The sequence below is a fragment of the Apaloderma vittatum genome, unplaced genomic scaffold (genome assembly GCF_000703405.1).
Source record: "Apaloderma vittatum isolate BGI_N311 unplaced genomic scaffold, ASM70340v1 scaffold43150, whole genome shotgun sequence".
NCBI classification, from domain to species: Eukaryota; Metazoa; Chordata; class Aves; order Trogoniformes; family Trogonidae; genus Apaloderma; species Apaloderma vittatum.
In genome coordinates, this window is record NW_009697061.1 from 1 (window position 1) to 15103 (window position 15103).

At 40.4% G+C, this 15103-nt stretch overlaps 2 protein-coding genes across 2 annotated transcripts; one reads left to right on the forward strand and one right to left on the reverse strand.

Moving 5' to 3' along the window:
- Positions 1-1140: 1140 nt before the first annotated feature.
- On the forward strand, positions 1141-8324 carry TCP1 (t-complex 1; the record flags this gene model as incomplete). Its single annotated transcript, XM_009876866.1, has 11 exons — positions 1141-1226; positions 1989-2117; positions 2757-2854; positions 3225-3335; positions 3943-4124; positions 4659-4785; positions 5094-5269; positions 5989-6112; positions 7128-7320; positions 7626-7789; positions 8023-8324. Coding segments are annotated over 11 exons (1604 nt in total), but the record flags the coding sequence as incomplete, so codon positions are not given.
- Positions 8325-8467: 143 nt separating this feature from the next.
- ACAT2 (acetyl-CoA acetyltransferase 2) lies at positions 8468-14684 on the reverse strand. The gene is made up of 7 exons (XM_009876855.1): positions 14484-14684; positions 13537-13654; positions 12622-12765; positions 11436-11558; positions 10533-10687; positions 8886-8996; positions 8468-8721 (listed from the first exon to the last, which is right to left on the reverse strand). The coding sequence occupies exons 1-7, from the start codon at positions 14682-14684 to the stop codon at positions 8554-8556; spliced, it is 1020 nt and encodes a 339-aa protein (XP_009875157.1). The 3' UTR covers positions 8468-8553.
- Positions 14685-15103: the final 419 nt, after the last annotated feature.

The following is a 15103-nucleotide window of genomic DNA, read 5'->3' on the forward strand; positions in this document are numbered from 1 at the left end:
GATGGGTTCTGTCCCGTCCGGAGCTGGCAAGGCCTGCTGACCGCCCGAGGAACCCCGGTGGGGAAGGGGGCGGCTGGGGAAGCTTGCTGGTCCGCAGCACGGGGAGATAGCCTGCCTCTGAAGGTGGGGACTGCCCTTAAGATCAGTGCCTGTGAGCCTAGCTCTCAGAAATGTTCCACGTTTCTCAGGATTTTGTCCCGAGTCTTCGGGAAACGCTGCAAAATCTGAGGCTGTCCTCAGTTTCTGTGTAGATGAGAGACAAAGGAAGAACCGTAAGGCCTGATTCTTGGTTATTGTGAGAGTCACGCCGCTCTGATGATGCCTTAGGCACAACAGTTAAAGAGGCAATGAACTTAATCTACAGCTGAGGTTCTACTTGTAGTGGTACGATCCAGTGGTTATTTCAAAAAGCTGCCATTACTCCTCCAGAGCAAAAGAAATAGATACATTGTTTGAAGTTGCGAGCAAAAGTCTGGTTTGTAACTATTCCCATTATACTACCACTTTTTCAATTTCCAGATTAAGTGGCTATGCTTGTGGGATAAAGAAAAACTTGCCATGGTCTGAAGGAAAAGGTTGATTGTATCTTTTTCCTATATGAAGTTGGCAGGACATCCTTTAAACGAGCTGCTGTGTTAAAAATTTAATGTTACTTCAGTAGTGACCAAAAGATCACTTTCTTGACTTAATTGCAGAGTGTATTGTTTTGGTCACACGCTTGATCAGGACAAAACGATGTGTTACTAGTAATATATGTTGATACCATTGTGCTGTGTCTGCCTAGAACTGAAGAGTAAATGAGACTGAAGTTTCATGGCATGACTTGCTGTTGCTGAAAGAAATGATTCTACCAACCTCTGCGAAGCTTCTACCACTACTTTTCTGATTGAGTAGTGCTCTCTATTTTACCAAGCCAGCAGAAAACTGTTCAGTTAGTTCTGCCAGGTTAGTTAGCTGAACCAGCTTGAAGGAATTGGCAGAGACTGTAATTTTTAGTAGCTGCAAGCTTGGCTGAAATATAATCTTAAAATTATGTCACTTTATCTCAAGTTTCTGAATCGCAGGTTCTTGGTGCATTTTCTTATAAACCTGAATCACCCTAAAGTTAAAAGTTTTTTTTCCCTTCTTCCATTTATTCAGTTACTGCTGCATCTGCTATTGCCAATATTGTGAAGAGTTCTCTGGGGCCACTTGGTCTGGATAAGATGTTGGTGGATGATATTGGGGTAAGTAAGCTTTCTTTCAGAAGTGTTAGGAGGACTTGTATTCCTGTTTGAAAGTGCTTGCACTTAGTATGCTTCAGAGGTTTTGGGTGCACATGCCTGTTTTTTCCATGATTCTGAGAGGTGGGTAGGAGGAAAACTGATAAAATTGAGGATCCAGTAACGTATGCGAAACATTGTAGTTTAATTTAGTCCTATTATTTACATGGTGCAGTTGTCTCTTTTCTACATGTAAGTTTTTGTCACCACTTGAAGTATTGGTCAGATTCACAGGAATGAATATCACCGTTAAAGTCAGGCCTTATGATGGTGTTAACTTGTATGTTCTGGTCTCCTTGTTAGGAGAAGTAACAAAGAAAAATAATCAGGTAATTCCATAACAATTCTAAAGCAGTATTCTGTATTTCATATTTAAAAATATTTTAAGCAATTGAGGAAGATGTGCCATTTTACAGGCTGCTATAATAAAATACTATATTAGAGTGTGGTTACTACTGCTAGTCTGGCATGTGCAAAATGTTTGATGAGTTTCTGTAGAATAACGCTGTTCTGGCAAAGAAAGTGCAGATTCTCCACTGGTAATGTTTCTGTTGTTAGAATGAGACTCGCTGGTTAAAAAGAAGCAGTAAATGTTTGGTGTCAATAGTTATTTTATAGACATTTGCGAAGAATAACTAATGTCCATTTGTGTGCATATTATGAAACACAGCAGTCAAAACATGACACAAATATACTTCATATTAACGTGTGAATTCTGAAAATTAGGACGTAACCATTACTAATGATGGTGCCACCATTCTGAAACTGCTAGAAGTGGAACATCCTGCTGCCAAAGTTCTTTGTGAGCTGGCAGACCTTCAAGACAAAGAAGTTGGCGATGGGACAACCTCAGTGGTATGTAGAAAGTTTTGCAGGCAGATACACAAAAAGTCAGTGTTTCATTACCACTGTGCAGCTTCTGATTTATCTCTTATGAATCTTAATGCAATGCCAATCCACTATACAGAGTGACAAACCTTGTGATTGACTGAGTATAAGCAGTTTTTTTTAAGTAGGTTACCGAATAGAGAAATAAGGCTTAAGGGGTTGGAGAGTAGGGGTTTTTTGTTTGTTTGAGGTTTTTTTGTTTGATTGATTTTGTTTGTGGGGTTTTTTTTTAAGAGATGCTGGTTTCTGTGTTCAGCTGGTCCTCTGGCATGGAATTTCTTTTTTGTTCTCTTGAAGGTTGAAGATAGATTATGAATTAAGGTTCTTCATTTTTAACAACTGTGAGAAAATAAAAATGCTAGGACTAAAAAGGATGCTGAGTGCTGTAAACTTGCCTGAGACTTTTCACAACTTAGGGGGGTGGGGAGCAGAATCAGGTAGCTTTTAGCTGATATCAGAAACTATTTATAATTTTAGGTTACAAGTTTGTGTTTCCACTGCGTTGACATGGGACAACCCTTTGTGATTCTGTTTTCCCCTTAGTGGCCACAGGTAGTTATTTTGCTTGTATGGAATATGTGTAATTAGTATTTATATTTCAAACAGGTAATTATTGCTGCAGAACTTCTAAAAAATGCAGATGAGTTAGTGAAAGAGAAAATTCATCCTACCTCCATTATTGGCGGATACCGACTTGCTTGCAAGTAAGAAACTAATACAGTTGAAGTACCTTGCATTTTGTTAAGGTACAATAACTCCATGCTTTTTGTTTATGTTTATATTTGTGACTGTTAATACGGACTTCATGGTGCAAAGTGTATATAGTGTTTCAGGGTGGGGGCTGTGGGGTTGTTTTGCTGGTTGGGTTTCTTGTTTTTTAATTTTATATTTCTGTAATCACATAAAAATGTCACATTCCTGTCTTAGAAGGTGAATTGATTTCATCCCTGTGTTCTGTGAGGTAACATTTAGAAGGGCTGAAAACATGTAAGAGTTTGTTTTGAGGTTTTTGTTTTGGTTTGGTTTGGTTTGTAAGAGTGGAATTCTTTACCAGTGTTTGTCTTTATTCTGCAGGGAAGCAGTTCGCTACATCAATGAAAACCTTATTATTAACACAGATGAATTGGGCAGAGAGTGCCTAATCAATGCTGCTAAAACATCAATGTCCTCTAAAATTATAGGAATGTATCCTTTAACTTGGCCAAGTTATTTAAATGAGTGGTTGCCTGAAGAGCTTGACTAGCTTAGAGTCTTTTGCAGCAGATTTTATGACTGTGGGGTATAAGTATTCAAACTGTTGTTTTTGTAAGAGGGGTATAAAAATGTTTCAGATACCAGCACAGGAAAACATGTTCAGATTCTTCCAGTTTATTTAACTCTGGTTAGGCACCTAGCAGCTTTAACAGTGTGTTGTTTCCTAGATTGCATGTTAGTAAGACTACATAAGGAATTGTGTGAATGGAAGACTGCATTGCAGAAGTCAAGTTCCCTAGGGAGTGAAACTAAAGGGGAGAAGGTTGTGTTTTGCTCCATAGTCACAGAAAAAAAAAAAGCATTTTTAGATTTTGTGCAAGTGTCACACTAGCCTGTCCTAATTTTCTTACCACTGGGTTCAGCTTTAAGAATTTCTCCTTACTTTAAGGCAATGGTCAAGAAGGCTGGTACTTGCATGCCTTTCTGGAGTTCTTTTTTTGACTCTTAGTTTGGGCACCTTCAGTGATTCTTTTTTTTTTTTTTCCCTTAAGCATAACATTTGGGTTTTTTCTTCAGTTTAACCTTAACAGCACTTTAGTGATGGTGATTTCTTTGCTAATATGGTGGTGGATGCTGCACTGGCAGTTAAATACACAGACCAGAAGGGTCAGGCTCGGTATCCAATCAACTCGGTTAATGTTTTGAAGGCACATGGCCGCAGCCAGAAAGAGAGCATACTTGTGAACGGTTACGCTCTGAACTGCGTGGTGGGCTCACAGGGTAAGAACACGCTATGTTTCGTAAAGCTTTTGTGTGAACTCGATCCTCTTAGTCTTTCTGCATAGATCTTACTGACTGCATTAGTTGCAGATCATGTAGGGGTTTGATTCCAGAAGAAATAAACAAGAACACACACACACAAAAAAGTAGCAATTTACCGTGGTTTCTAGGCTGTGGTCTGCCAGCTGGTAGTGATCCATAAGGTGTGGGTAGGTTACTGTTGACTAGCTCGGTAGCAGCGCAGCAGCACTGTGATCTTCTGGGACATGAATGCCTACCTTGTGGGGAGTCAGTGTCAGCTTTGTAGGGAGTTGTTAAATTTAACAGAGCTGTGTTCCGATCAGGTAACGTCAAGGATGCAAAACTGATGGGTCATCATTTTTTAGCATTTTTCTGTGCTAGGGCAGAACTGGAGGTGGAGAAGCAAACTGGATAGAAATCTGAAATGTGAAAATAATGTTAATCTCCAGTGCTGACTTGATGTTCTGTTAATTCAGTTTGACAAAATACATTTTTCTTCTTGTTTTTTCTCAGGTATGACCAAGAGAATAGTTAATGCAAAGATTGCATGCCTTGACTTCAGCCTGCAGAAAGCAAAAATGAAGCTTGGTGTTCAGGTTGTTATCTCGGACCCTGAGAAGCTGGACCAGATAAGGCAGAGGTATGTGGAAGCTTGAATAACTGAGGCAGTGGGACTTCACAGCCTTCTTTAGGTCTCTTCAGTTGAGGTGGCTCGATGTAATTATGGCTGAGTGCAAGAGGTAAAAATGTTTAACTGTTTACAATGCCAAGTATTAATGGTAAAAGTCTTCACTTCTGGAGGCAGAATCTTCAGGAAGTCCACGTATGTGTGTACAGTGATCCTTTCTCCTTGCAAGAGTGCTGTGTTAAGATTTCAGGAAATGGGTTGACATAATATGATTGTAGATTTTGAGTAAGTTTTCTGTAACTTTGACTTTATCCTCACAGAGAGTCAGATATTACCAAAGAGAGGATCCAGAAGATTTTGGCCACTGGTGCCAATGTTATTCTCACCACTGGAGCTATTGATGATATGTGTCTGAAATATTTCGTTGATGCTGGTGCTATGGCAGTACGACGAGTTGTAAAAAGGGACCTTAAGCGAATTGCTAAGGCATCAGGAGGTGTGTATTTATAAATACAAACTTTTTTTTTTTTAAGTAAAAGGTGTTGTTCAGGGTATTAGTAACTAATTTTCAAAATACAACTTCTTCATATGCAGGTTATGCAAGGAGAGGATGAGTAGAGTTGAGCCATTGTTTTTACTTAGTTTTTAACTTTACTATTGCTTTTAAGTGGCTCTGTCAAAGTAGATGAGTACCATAAGAGTTAACTGCTGAAGATTTCAGTGGGGAAAAAAAATACTTTGCACTTCAAAGACCGTGATCTTTTGGAAATAGGAGCCAGAATCTCTTTATTTTGCAGCCTTTATTAAGCGCACATGCATAGGCCTCTGCTTGGAGAGTTGTGTTACATTGGTCAGATAGTTCAAGACAAATCTAGAACTGTTAAGTCATTAATACATACCGAGAAAAATACTGGTACCCGTCAATTCTTAAATTTGCAAGAAAGCATTTTCATTATGGTAAAGCAGAGGAGCTTTTACTAGTTGTGGGAAAGAACAGGATCAATTATAAACTGTGGAATATTGAATTGCTACCTGAGAATTAGAATTGAGTTTGAAAAAAATCGACTTATGCTTCTTTCATTTATGTTTCCAATTTCTGGGGGTTTTGGTGGCTTGGTGTGTTTTTTGTTGTTTTTTTTCTGTATGCCTGTTCTGGGAATTCATCAAAGGATGTGCTGGAATTGAATGCTAATTTCATTTGTTTGTTTCTTAAAGCAACCATATGTTCAACCCTTGCTAACCTTGAAGGTGAGGAGAGTTTTGAGGCGTTAATGCTGGGACAGGCAGAGGAGGTGATTCAAGAGAGAATCTGTGATGATGAGCTCATCTTAATCAAGAAGTAAGGATCCTTTTTAAAATACTCAGTTTTGTGTGCACTTTCTACTAAGCTTGAGATAGAATCCTATTTATCCCATTTATTTATTTTCATGCTATCTCAGTGGTATAAGTAGTTCTAGATGTGAGAAAGAGTATAGAAGTCGACTGCAAATTAAGAGGTGAAAATACTTCCGCTGGGGCTGGACACCTGTTTCATCAGTCATAATACAGGAGACAAGATTGCTACGTAGACTTAAAATTTTATTTATTAACAATTTTTTCTAAACTGGCTTCTCATTACAGACAGCAAAGGAAAATAGGTACCATCTGAGTAGGGAGATGCAAGCTAAATCTTGTCATTTATGATGGAAGACAGGTTTTACTTGCACTCAGTAGTATGAAATGGGCTGTTTTGTTAAAAGGGTACTTTTTTTTAATGGGTAGGAAGAACAGTTACTACCTGTCCACATGCATGATATTTTCCCTTGAAGTTGTTGGTATGTCTCTGCTGTCTGGTACCTGAAAACCTGAATATCATTTGTTTAACAAGAACGTATCTTGGATATTAAGTTTGCCAGTGCTTGGGTATCCTTTCTGAGCACTCGGCTTCCTTTAGTCTCATTTGTGTGTGAATGAAGTACTCTGACTATGGCATTTGAGTGGCAGTTACATGACTGCTGACACTGTAATGTTGGCAGTCACTCGATGGCTGTGTGAAAGTGAACTTCATTAGCAGTTAATTACATGCTGCCCCTATTTGATGAGAAAATACCTTGTCTGTCATGCTTTTGATGGGTAGCTTTCTCTGCAGGACTGAAACTCAAACTAGGTTCTTGCATATTAGATACTAAAACATTGAATTACTCAGTTACAATGTACATATCCTGCAAGGGTGCATAACAGTGTTGAGATTTTCTTTTAATAGTTGAAAGAATCTGGGTCAAGTGAGCTTGGCTTTATAAGAAAAATTTCAGCCAGAAGAGTTTTCTTTTACATTCTGTTAACACTGCTGACTTCTGATCCCCTTTTTCCCCTAGTACAAAAGCTCGTACTTCAGCATCAATTATTTTACGAGGAGCTAATGACTTCATGTGCGATGAAATGGAACGATCTATACATGATGCCCTCTGTGTTGTTAAAAGGGTATTGGAATCCAAGTCTGTTGTTCCAGGTGGTGGTGCTGTAGAGGCAGCACTTTCAATCTATCTTGAAAATTATGCAACCAGCATGGTAAGTCTCGCACGTGCGTGTTACATACACTAAGACAGTGACTTGAGGCATTTATTTTCGTCTACCAGGAGCTGGTACCGTAGTTGCTGAAAACCTAATCATCTTACAGAATGTAAGAAGCTCCTTTAAAATAGAACACACAATTTCTCTGACAATTGGAGATAATTTGACTATTATTGATTCTGTGACCTAAAAATAGGCTTTCCATGTCAAAACCCTTACTACTTATTGACACTTTTGTTCACAGCTATTTCTTTTCCTCCTTTGTTGCAGCAGTCAGTTTTAAAACTTTTTCTTCTTTCTAGGGATCGCGTGAACAGCTTGCAATAGCAGAGTTTGCAAGATCCCTCCTAATAATTCCAAACACGTTGGCAGTAAATGCTGCTCAGGATGCAACAGATCTCGTCGCAAAGTTGAGAGCCTTCCACAATGAGGCTCAAGTTAACCCAGATCGAAAAAACCTGAAATGGCAAGTACCTGCCTGTAGGAGGGCTATTGAAAGGGAAATGGGTTGGTGGCTTAGATGGGAAATCATTCTGCTGGTTTGCATCTAAAAAAAAATGGTGTGAGTTATCACTGAACTTTTTTCTCTGTCCTTCACTCCTACACCTGTATTACTGGGACAGTGTAGTACTTAAGCAGCACACTCCCAACTGTATTTCTGCTTTCTCTACTTCTTCTGACAATATTTCTTCTTTGCAGGATTGGTCTCGACTTGATCAGCGGAAAACCTCGTGACAACAAGCAGGCTGGTGTCTTTGAACCAACCATGGTCAAAACTAAGAGTCTGAAGTTTGCAACAGAAGCTGCAATTACTATTCTTCGAATTGATGATCTCATTAAACTGCACCCTGAAACTAAAGAAGAGAGAGGGTGCTACGAGGATGCAGTTCACTCTGGAGCACTTGAGGAGTAACTTAGGTTTTATTTATGTTTGTCTAACTTACACTTCCCACTCTTGTAACTAAAATGTTAATAAAACAAGTGGTTGAATTCTGCTGCTATTTTCTAGTGAACAAATTAATTCCCAAGAGTGCGGTTGGTCCTTGTGTGGAGAATTTAAGCTCTAGTGTGTTTGTAGCCACTCATCGTCTTGGCAAGGCAGCGACTGAGTGGCAAAAAGTAATGGCCTAAGCTCATTTAGTTTTAGGCAAAACAGAGGTAAGCTCCATCATTAGAAGTTTATTAGTAAACTCTCTTAAACCGTAGTTAACACTGGCTCTTCACTTACATTCATCTCTCAACACACATGGCTATTCCCATGCCGCCTCCTATACAGAGAGCAGCAACACCACGTTTTCCACCTGTTCGTTCCAGTGCATGTAGAAGAGTAACGAGGATGCGACAGCCAGAGGCTCCAAGAGGGTGGCCAAGAGCAATAGCTCCACCTTGCATGTTAATCTGGAGGAGGGGAAAAAAAAAAAACACACCAAAATAATACAGTTCAAGTTAAGAAATCGTTTAACTAACTTCCTTGAGTTTCAGTGTGAAGTACACCATCCAGATGGACCCACTGGAACAACTCAGTTACAGGAGGCAAACTTAATTATGGCCTCACATCATACCTTGTCAGGATTTACTTTCAGTTCTTTTGCTATTGCAAGAGACAGACATGCAAAGGCTTCATTAATTTCGAACAGGTCAACTTGGTCCAGAGTCCAGCTGGCTTTGTCAAGCTGAGAAAACAAAATAAATAGAAGCTTTGTTATCTTTTAGGCCAGAGGAGGCTTTTCATCAGACTCAAATGGGGTGATGTGAAACCACCACTTTTCGTTGAAACAAATTTTATTGCCAGGGCTGATGACAGAATTCTTGACAAAATTTTGGTGTTGGCAAAAGTCAGCACAATGTGCTATATCATGCTGGTTGCTCTTAAAAAATACTAATTTTACACACATAGTAGTGGTGGTGCAATTGTGGGCATCAGACTGTATGTGGTGCCCTGAACAGAACAAGCACTAGTTTTCAGTGTAGCCTTTAACAGATTAAAAGCAAGATTTTCAGGACGTTAAGTCTGATTCCATTACAGGTTCTCTGCTTAATACAGACTTACTACACAGGGAATTGTGAAATGATCCTGAATGACGAGTGTCAAGCGCAATTTGTCCAGTCTCTCCTGCGTTTCAGTTCAAAGTTGCCACTTGAAGCTTTTCCCAGGCAACTTGGGAGTTGGTTTGGCTCATGTGTTTACTTGAGAAACTCTTGTGGTGCAATTGCCCACTTGGGTACAGGCTTAGGCATGTTCCACACATGTATTTTTTTATTTCCACTCACTATTTCTGAAAGTAGGGCTTTACCAGGCAAACCACCTACAGCAATGGGGTTTCACAACCAGGCAGACAGACTGCTGCATCCCCAAGGCTAGAGTAAAGGAGGGTGGCCTCTTTATACTAGATATATAGACAGTATGGCAACCATTCACCTTCTGGGAAAAGTCTGTGTTGTAACACTAAAATGCATGGCCTAGTCATTCTCTCACTTTAAAGTGCTGCTATGAAATTCAGAAGAGAGAAACTGATAATATGTGGAGGGTGCCAAGTGTTTGGTAACACACATTACAAAGATTAGGTTAAGAAGCAGTGTGTCCTTTTTCACAGTACCTCTAAAATTACAGGTAGTGTTAAATACAGCTTGTCCTACAGTTTAAACCTGTGTGTTGTGTGTACATTTATGGCATTCATGATTTAAAAGAACAATTTGAGATCTAACAAGAAAAATCTTGAGCATTAGGGTTCAGATTTCCCTGTTAAAAGGGAAATCACCCACAGAGCTTGGGTGAGCTCGTTAGGCTTCTACATTGCCAGGATGATTCAGAGATGAACAAAGTCAGGCCTTCAAAAGAAGGAATATTAAAGCAAATGTATCATTATCAGTTCTACAAGAGCTGTATAGTTAGCATACACATCCATGAAATACGGTCTTCAGGCTCAGGTTATCTTGGCAGCCTGTCACAAACACAACTAGTTCATGTTCTGAACTCCAGTCATAGATCTGCATCTTCACCTAGCCTGGTGTAGCACTAGAAACCTTAATCTTATGCACTTTCTGCTATTTTAAGTCTTGTTTTCACTTAGTTTATTTTTTCTAGTAAGTTTTCCTTAGAATATAGAAAAACTAGAACATGGCCACAAAATGAAAAGTGATTACAAGAAAGAATTTTTAACTGATAGATGGATTAGATGGATAGATTAGATAGATAAATAATTACTTACAGCTTTCTTGATTGCTGAAATGGGTCCTACTCCCATTATAGAGGGATCTATGCCTGTCTGAGCCCAAGATACAATCCGAGCCAAAGGCATGAGACCTCTCCTAGCAGCTTCCGATTTCTTCATTAGAACTACAGCTGCAGCTCCATCATTTATACCTGTGGAATGATAAAAAACCCTTGTATGTATTTCTTGGGGTTTACGGCTTTTATTTGTACCACCTTCTCCTGCTTGCACAAGTTCACAGTTGAGACAAAAGGAAAATCACCAAACTTCTGTTGGTTTAGGTCAGTATTGTTCAGATCAGCCAAGTCACTGACCTCTCACAGAAATGTTTAAAATGGGTAATGTTACTGCTGTAAGTGTGACATGTTTGTGATTTCTATTTGGAAATCAGCAGTTACAAGAATTGAGGCAGAATCTGAAAAAAAAAAAAAAGAGCACATCAGGTTTATAAAGCAGACTTCAGAAGAGGCAGCAAAAGGACCAAAGAAGTTTCAAAGCTGCCTGTAGCAGGAGTGTCAGTCTCACAGGAGTAACATTCTCAGACATGAACTGTTAAGTTTTCCTTTGTCTGGGTCTGCAGTGTTAGACACCACTAGACAGCTGTTTTAAAAAGAGAGGATGTCCCTTCTATTTGCTCCGGCCTATCAAATATTGCTGTCATTGTCTAAACACTTGTGTGGCTTCACATCAAGCAAGCAAACAAAAGATAACTCATCTGTAAAGAAATCCTCCACCAGCGTTGTATTTGAGTTGTACCTATGTTGTCAAACCCAGTGCCACTTCCTGCAAAATACATTTGGCAGTAACCCCATGGCAGCCTAACCCCTCCCAGAGACCCTGCCTTGAGTCACAAGCCTCTACTGCTCTTTTTCCATTTTGTTTTTAGTCAGAGAGACTGACCTGAAGAATTAGCTGCTGTTACTGTCCCGGTCCCATCTGTCAGGAAACAGGGCTTTAACTTTGTCATGGTTTCCAAGTTGCTCCCATGCCGAGGGTGTTCATCCGTTTTAACTTCTATAGGACCTGCAAAACAGAGTATGACGCTCACAGGAGGGGTCTGATCACACATGTACCCATCTCGGGCAGACAGTCAGCATGAACAGGCTGATGGGGAATACGTGCCATACTCCTCTTAACCAACAATCCATCCTCATGTCAGAGAGAGCTTCCAACTCGGTGCAGTTTAAGGCATTGCTCTAACCCTCCAACTGCTTCTAGCAGGACAGGCAGCTGGGTTTTCCGAGACAAACACTAACGACTAAAACGCTGTCTAGTTGTACAAAAGCAACTCTTGTTCTTATTGTTCCTAATCCAACAGCGTCTCAAGCAGAAGGATATCTTCCAAATGATACCTGTAGGAATCTCATTGCAAAGAGGAGTCAAGTGTCATTAAATTTTACTGTATAAACTGGTATCAGGAAACCCCTCTAATTGGTTTGTAACCAGACCAATGCCAGAACTTTTCCCACAGGGTCTGTTCAGTGCAAAGGTTGAACAACTGATTTGTGATTTCTGTCTGGAAAAAAACAGGTTTTGCACCCACCTCACAAGGAGTTCAGGGAATTCCCCCACTCTGGAAACAGACCTTTGGCTCAAGCACTGTAATGGGTCTGTTTATATCCCAAACAAAGAGAAGCATACCTAATACACGTAACCTAACCTAGTTAATTAACTAGTAACCCTAATTATTGTCATTGTGTATTCTACTAGGTGAGCAAGGCTGGCCAGATCAACGTGACTGTTTTAAGTTTGGTGCAGTAGGAGTCTAAAAAATGAAAAAATACTCATTTTATTACTATATGCAAGCTTATACTGAGTCGGCAGTTTGACTGCATAGTAACTACATCTCCAATAAAACATGGTAGTAGTATTTGCAGAGAGCTACCATTTAGACATTCCACATTCACATTGCTTTATATTTAAAAAAATAACCACTGGAAGTTGAAAAAGCAACAAGCTACATGCTTGTAAAACAGTTTACAGAAAAGTCTGTGTAATTTGGAAACCATCTGCTGACTATAGAAGACATAGCAGAAAACACGTTTTTCTTCTTTAAAATCAGCTCTCATCATCCATTCACACCTACCTTTTTTAGAAGGTACAAGAACGGGAACAATTTCTTTTGTAAAATAGCCAGCTTTCTGTGCTGCCTCTGCCCTGTTTTGTGACTGTACAGCAAGTTGGTCTTGTTCCCCTCTGCTGACTTGCCATTGACTGGCCACATTTTCAGCTGAAATAGGAACAAAACGCAAAGTGCCATCAGGAAATGCTAAAATTTTAAGCCGTAACATTGTAAGCACAAAGGTAGTCAATGTTTGCTGTAGCAAGCAGCTAAGCTTGCCGAACAGTTTTCATTCCAATCTCCTTGTTTTGTTTGCTCATGATTCTCTTCTATATTTTTTTTAGAGGGTGAAAATTTCTGTGCAAGATCTCCTCCCAGATGTTACACCAAATACAAATGCAAACAAGCTTTTCTTGTTTATTGCCTCTCTAGATCGTTATGCTCAGATCTCCACAGCTACTTCAGAGGAGCGAACAGTTCTGAAGTCCCTGTTTCATAAGCAGGGTCTGAATAAGCACTTGGCTGACTATCCCATGCAGGGTGCAATAACATGAAGCTGCAGAACCCCATGTATCCATAGTACACTTTACGTAATTCCTGCTTGCTGTAAATCCATGCTGCTGAACACTTCAGTTATGTACAGGGATTATTTTGGGGTTTTTTTGTTCCTGAAATTAAATCAAATCGCTCTGATGCAAAAGAGATGCAGCGAGATTAGCTCAGACAGGAAAACCAAATAGACAGACAGTAATTTTAAAATAAAGCATAAAAGGTCTTCAATGCCTTTCAATATTAGGGATTTTTTCCTTTTTCATGACCACACCTTAATGACAGCTTGAAACATCTTCTCTGAAGCTTCAGATTTCTGACGTTTCCTATCAGTGAATTCTTTCCCCCTCCCCAGTTAACCATTTCATTTTCTGCACCATCACCACTTACCTGTTATACCCATATGATACTGATAAAAAGCATCTGTAAGGCCATCAAGGATTATAGTGTCCTGCAAGGAAGCCTCTCCCATTTTCACCCCAGCTCGCATGTGAATGACATGAGGAGCCTGCGAGAAAGTATTCTGAATGGAGTTAGGTGGTTTAGATCTCTAGCGCACAACACAGCCAGACAGCAGAAGAGGCAGAACCCTGCTGCGCGACTGCAGGCAGCTACCCCAAACCCTGGCAGTCTCCACAGCTGGTCTCTGTCTCTCCCTCCAGAGTCTGCCAGCCAGTATGCTCTGGCCCATCCATTTCCCGGGCAGAAGATCACCAAGCTGTGCTTTCTCTCCACAAATCAATCGTCCCTGGTGCCACAGAACTGCGGGTCCTCCATCCCACTGAGTCTGCTCTCAGAGGTTCCTGATCGTACTCTGCCACCAGCCAAACCCAGCATCACTCTCAGCACGGGCAGCGAGCAAGCCCCAGCAGAAGAGGCCACTCCCTTCTTAAGGCTCAGCACCATTCCTCAGTACAGCCTTGGGATGAACACCTTCAAATAAAAGCACTTCACTTCCTTTCCAAGCTCAAATTGCTTGGTGAATAGTAACATTTACAATAATTCCTTCTTAGGGCTTAGGGCAGAAAACTGTCTATTGCCAGCTGTCACAAGCAAACCATTCACCATGACAGAGCCAGATGAAAATTAAATCAGTTTTAAGTGTGGTGTGTGTTTGCGCAGTACCTTTTCAGTATCTACAGTATCAAGTCTTTTTTTTTTTTTTAATGGTAGTGAAGTCAATTGCTACATAGGTAAATTCATTCCCAAGTGCAGAAACCAAAGCTACTCTATCAATCCGCCTCCAGAGTGTCAGCCTAGAAACAGGGCTTCAGCATAACTTTATGTTGTTTACTCACAGCAAGCCAGTGCAACGAGAGCGCAACCGTTTGCTTTACCTTGCTCATACTTTCCATGCCTCCCGCCACCACGATGCTGGAGTCTCCCGTCAGTATGGACTGAGCAGCCAGGCACACCGCCTTCAAGCCCGACCCGCAGATCATCTGGCAGCTCCAGGCTGGCACCGAGTAAGGGATTCCCGCAGCAACGCTCGCCTGCCGCGCGGGGTTCTGGCCAGCACCTGCAGAAACAAGTGACATTTTTCTTTTGTGTGTCCTTCAGAAAATTAATGTCATCCCTGTTGCTTTTTGTAACAGGTACCCCAATACCACCAAAATTAAGAGCTTGCTCCTATTTCCAGTTGGCAGACAGAGAAGTTCCCAGCAGTAATCTGTAAATAGGAGCTCAGTTACTTCTCTCTTTTACATTGTTGATCAGTAAAATACATGCAAGAGCAGGGACTTGCTACTCATAGTTTTATGAGTGGAACTCTGCTTTTGATGGCAGGTCAGATGAAACACCAACTACGAATTAGCATTAGCCTGTGGTATATGCTGTAAGATGAGAGCTCATTTAACTTGCTACTCGCTGAAGAGGTTTTTTTGGGTATTTTCTGTACTTGACCAGCAGAGACAATTTTCCCTAAAAGTTCCTAAGGAAAGGAAAAGCACAGTTATGC

Excerpts from the sequence above, each read along its gene's own strand:
- ACAT2 (XM_009876855.1), bottom strand. The coding sequence starts at position 14,684 with ATGTCACTTGTTTCTGCAGGTGCTGGCCAGAACCCCGCGCGGCAGGCG. Across the intron at positions 11,559-12,621 it reads TCTTGTACCTTCTAAAAAAG|GTCCTATAGAAGTTAAAACG; the intron begins GTAGGTGTGAAT and ends TCTGTTTTGCAG. Across the intron at positions 8,722-8,885 it reads TGAAAGTAAATCCTGACAAG|ATTAACATGCAAGGTGGAGC; the intron begins GTATGATGTGAG and ends CCCCTCCTCCAG.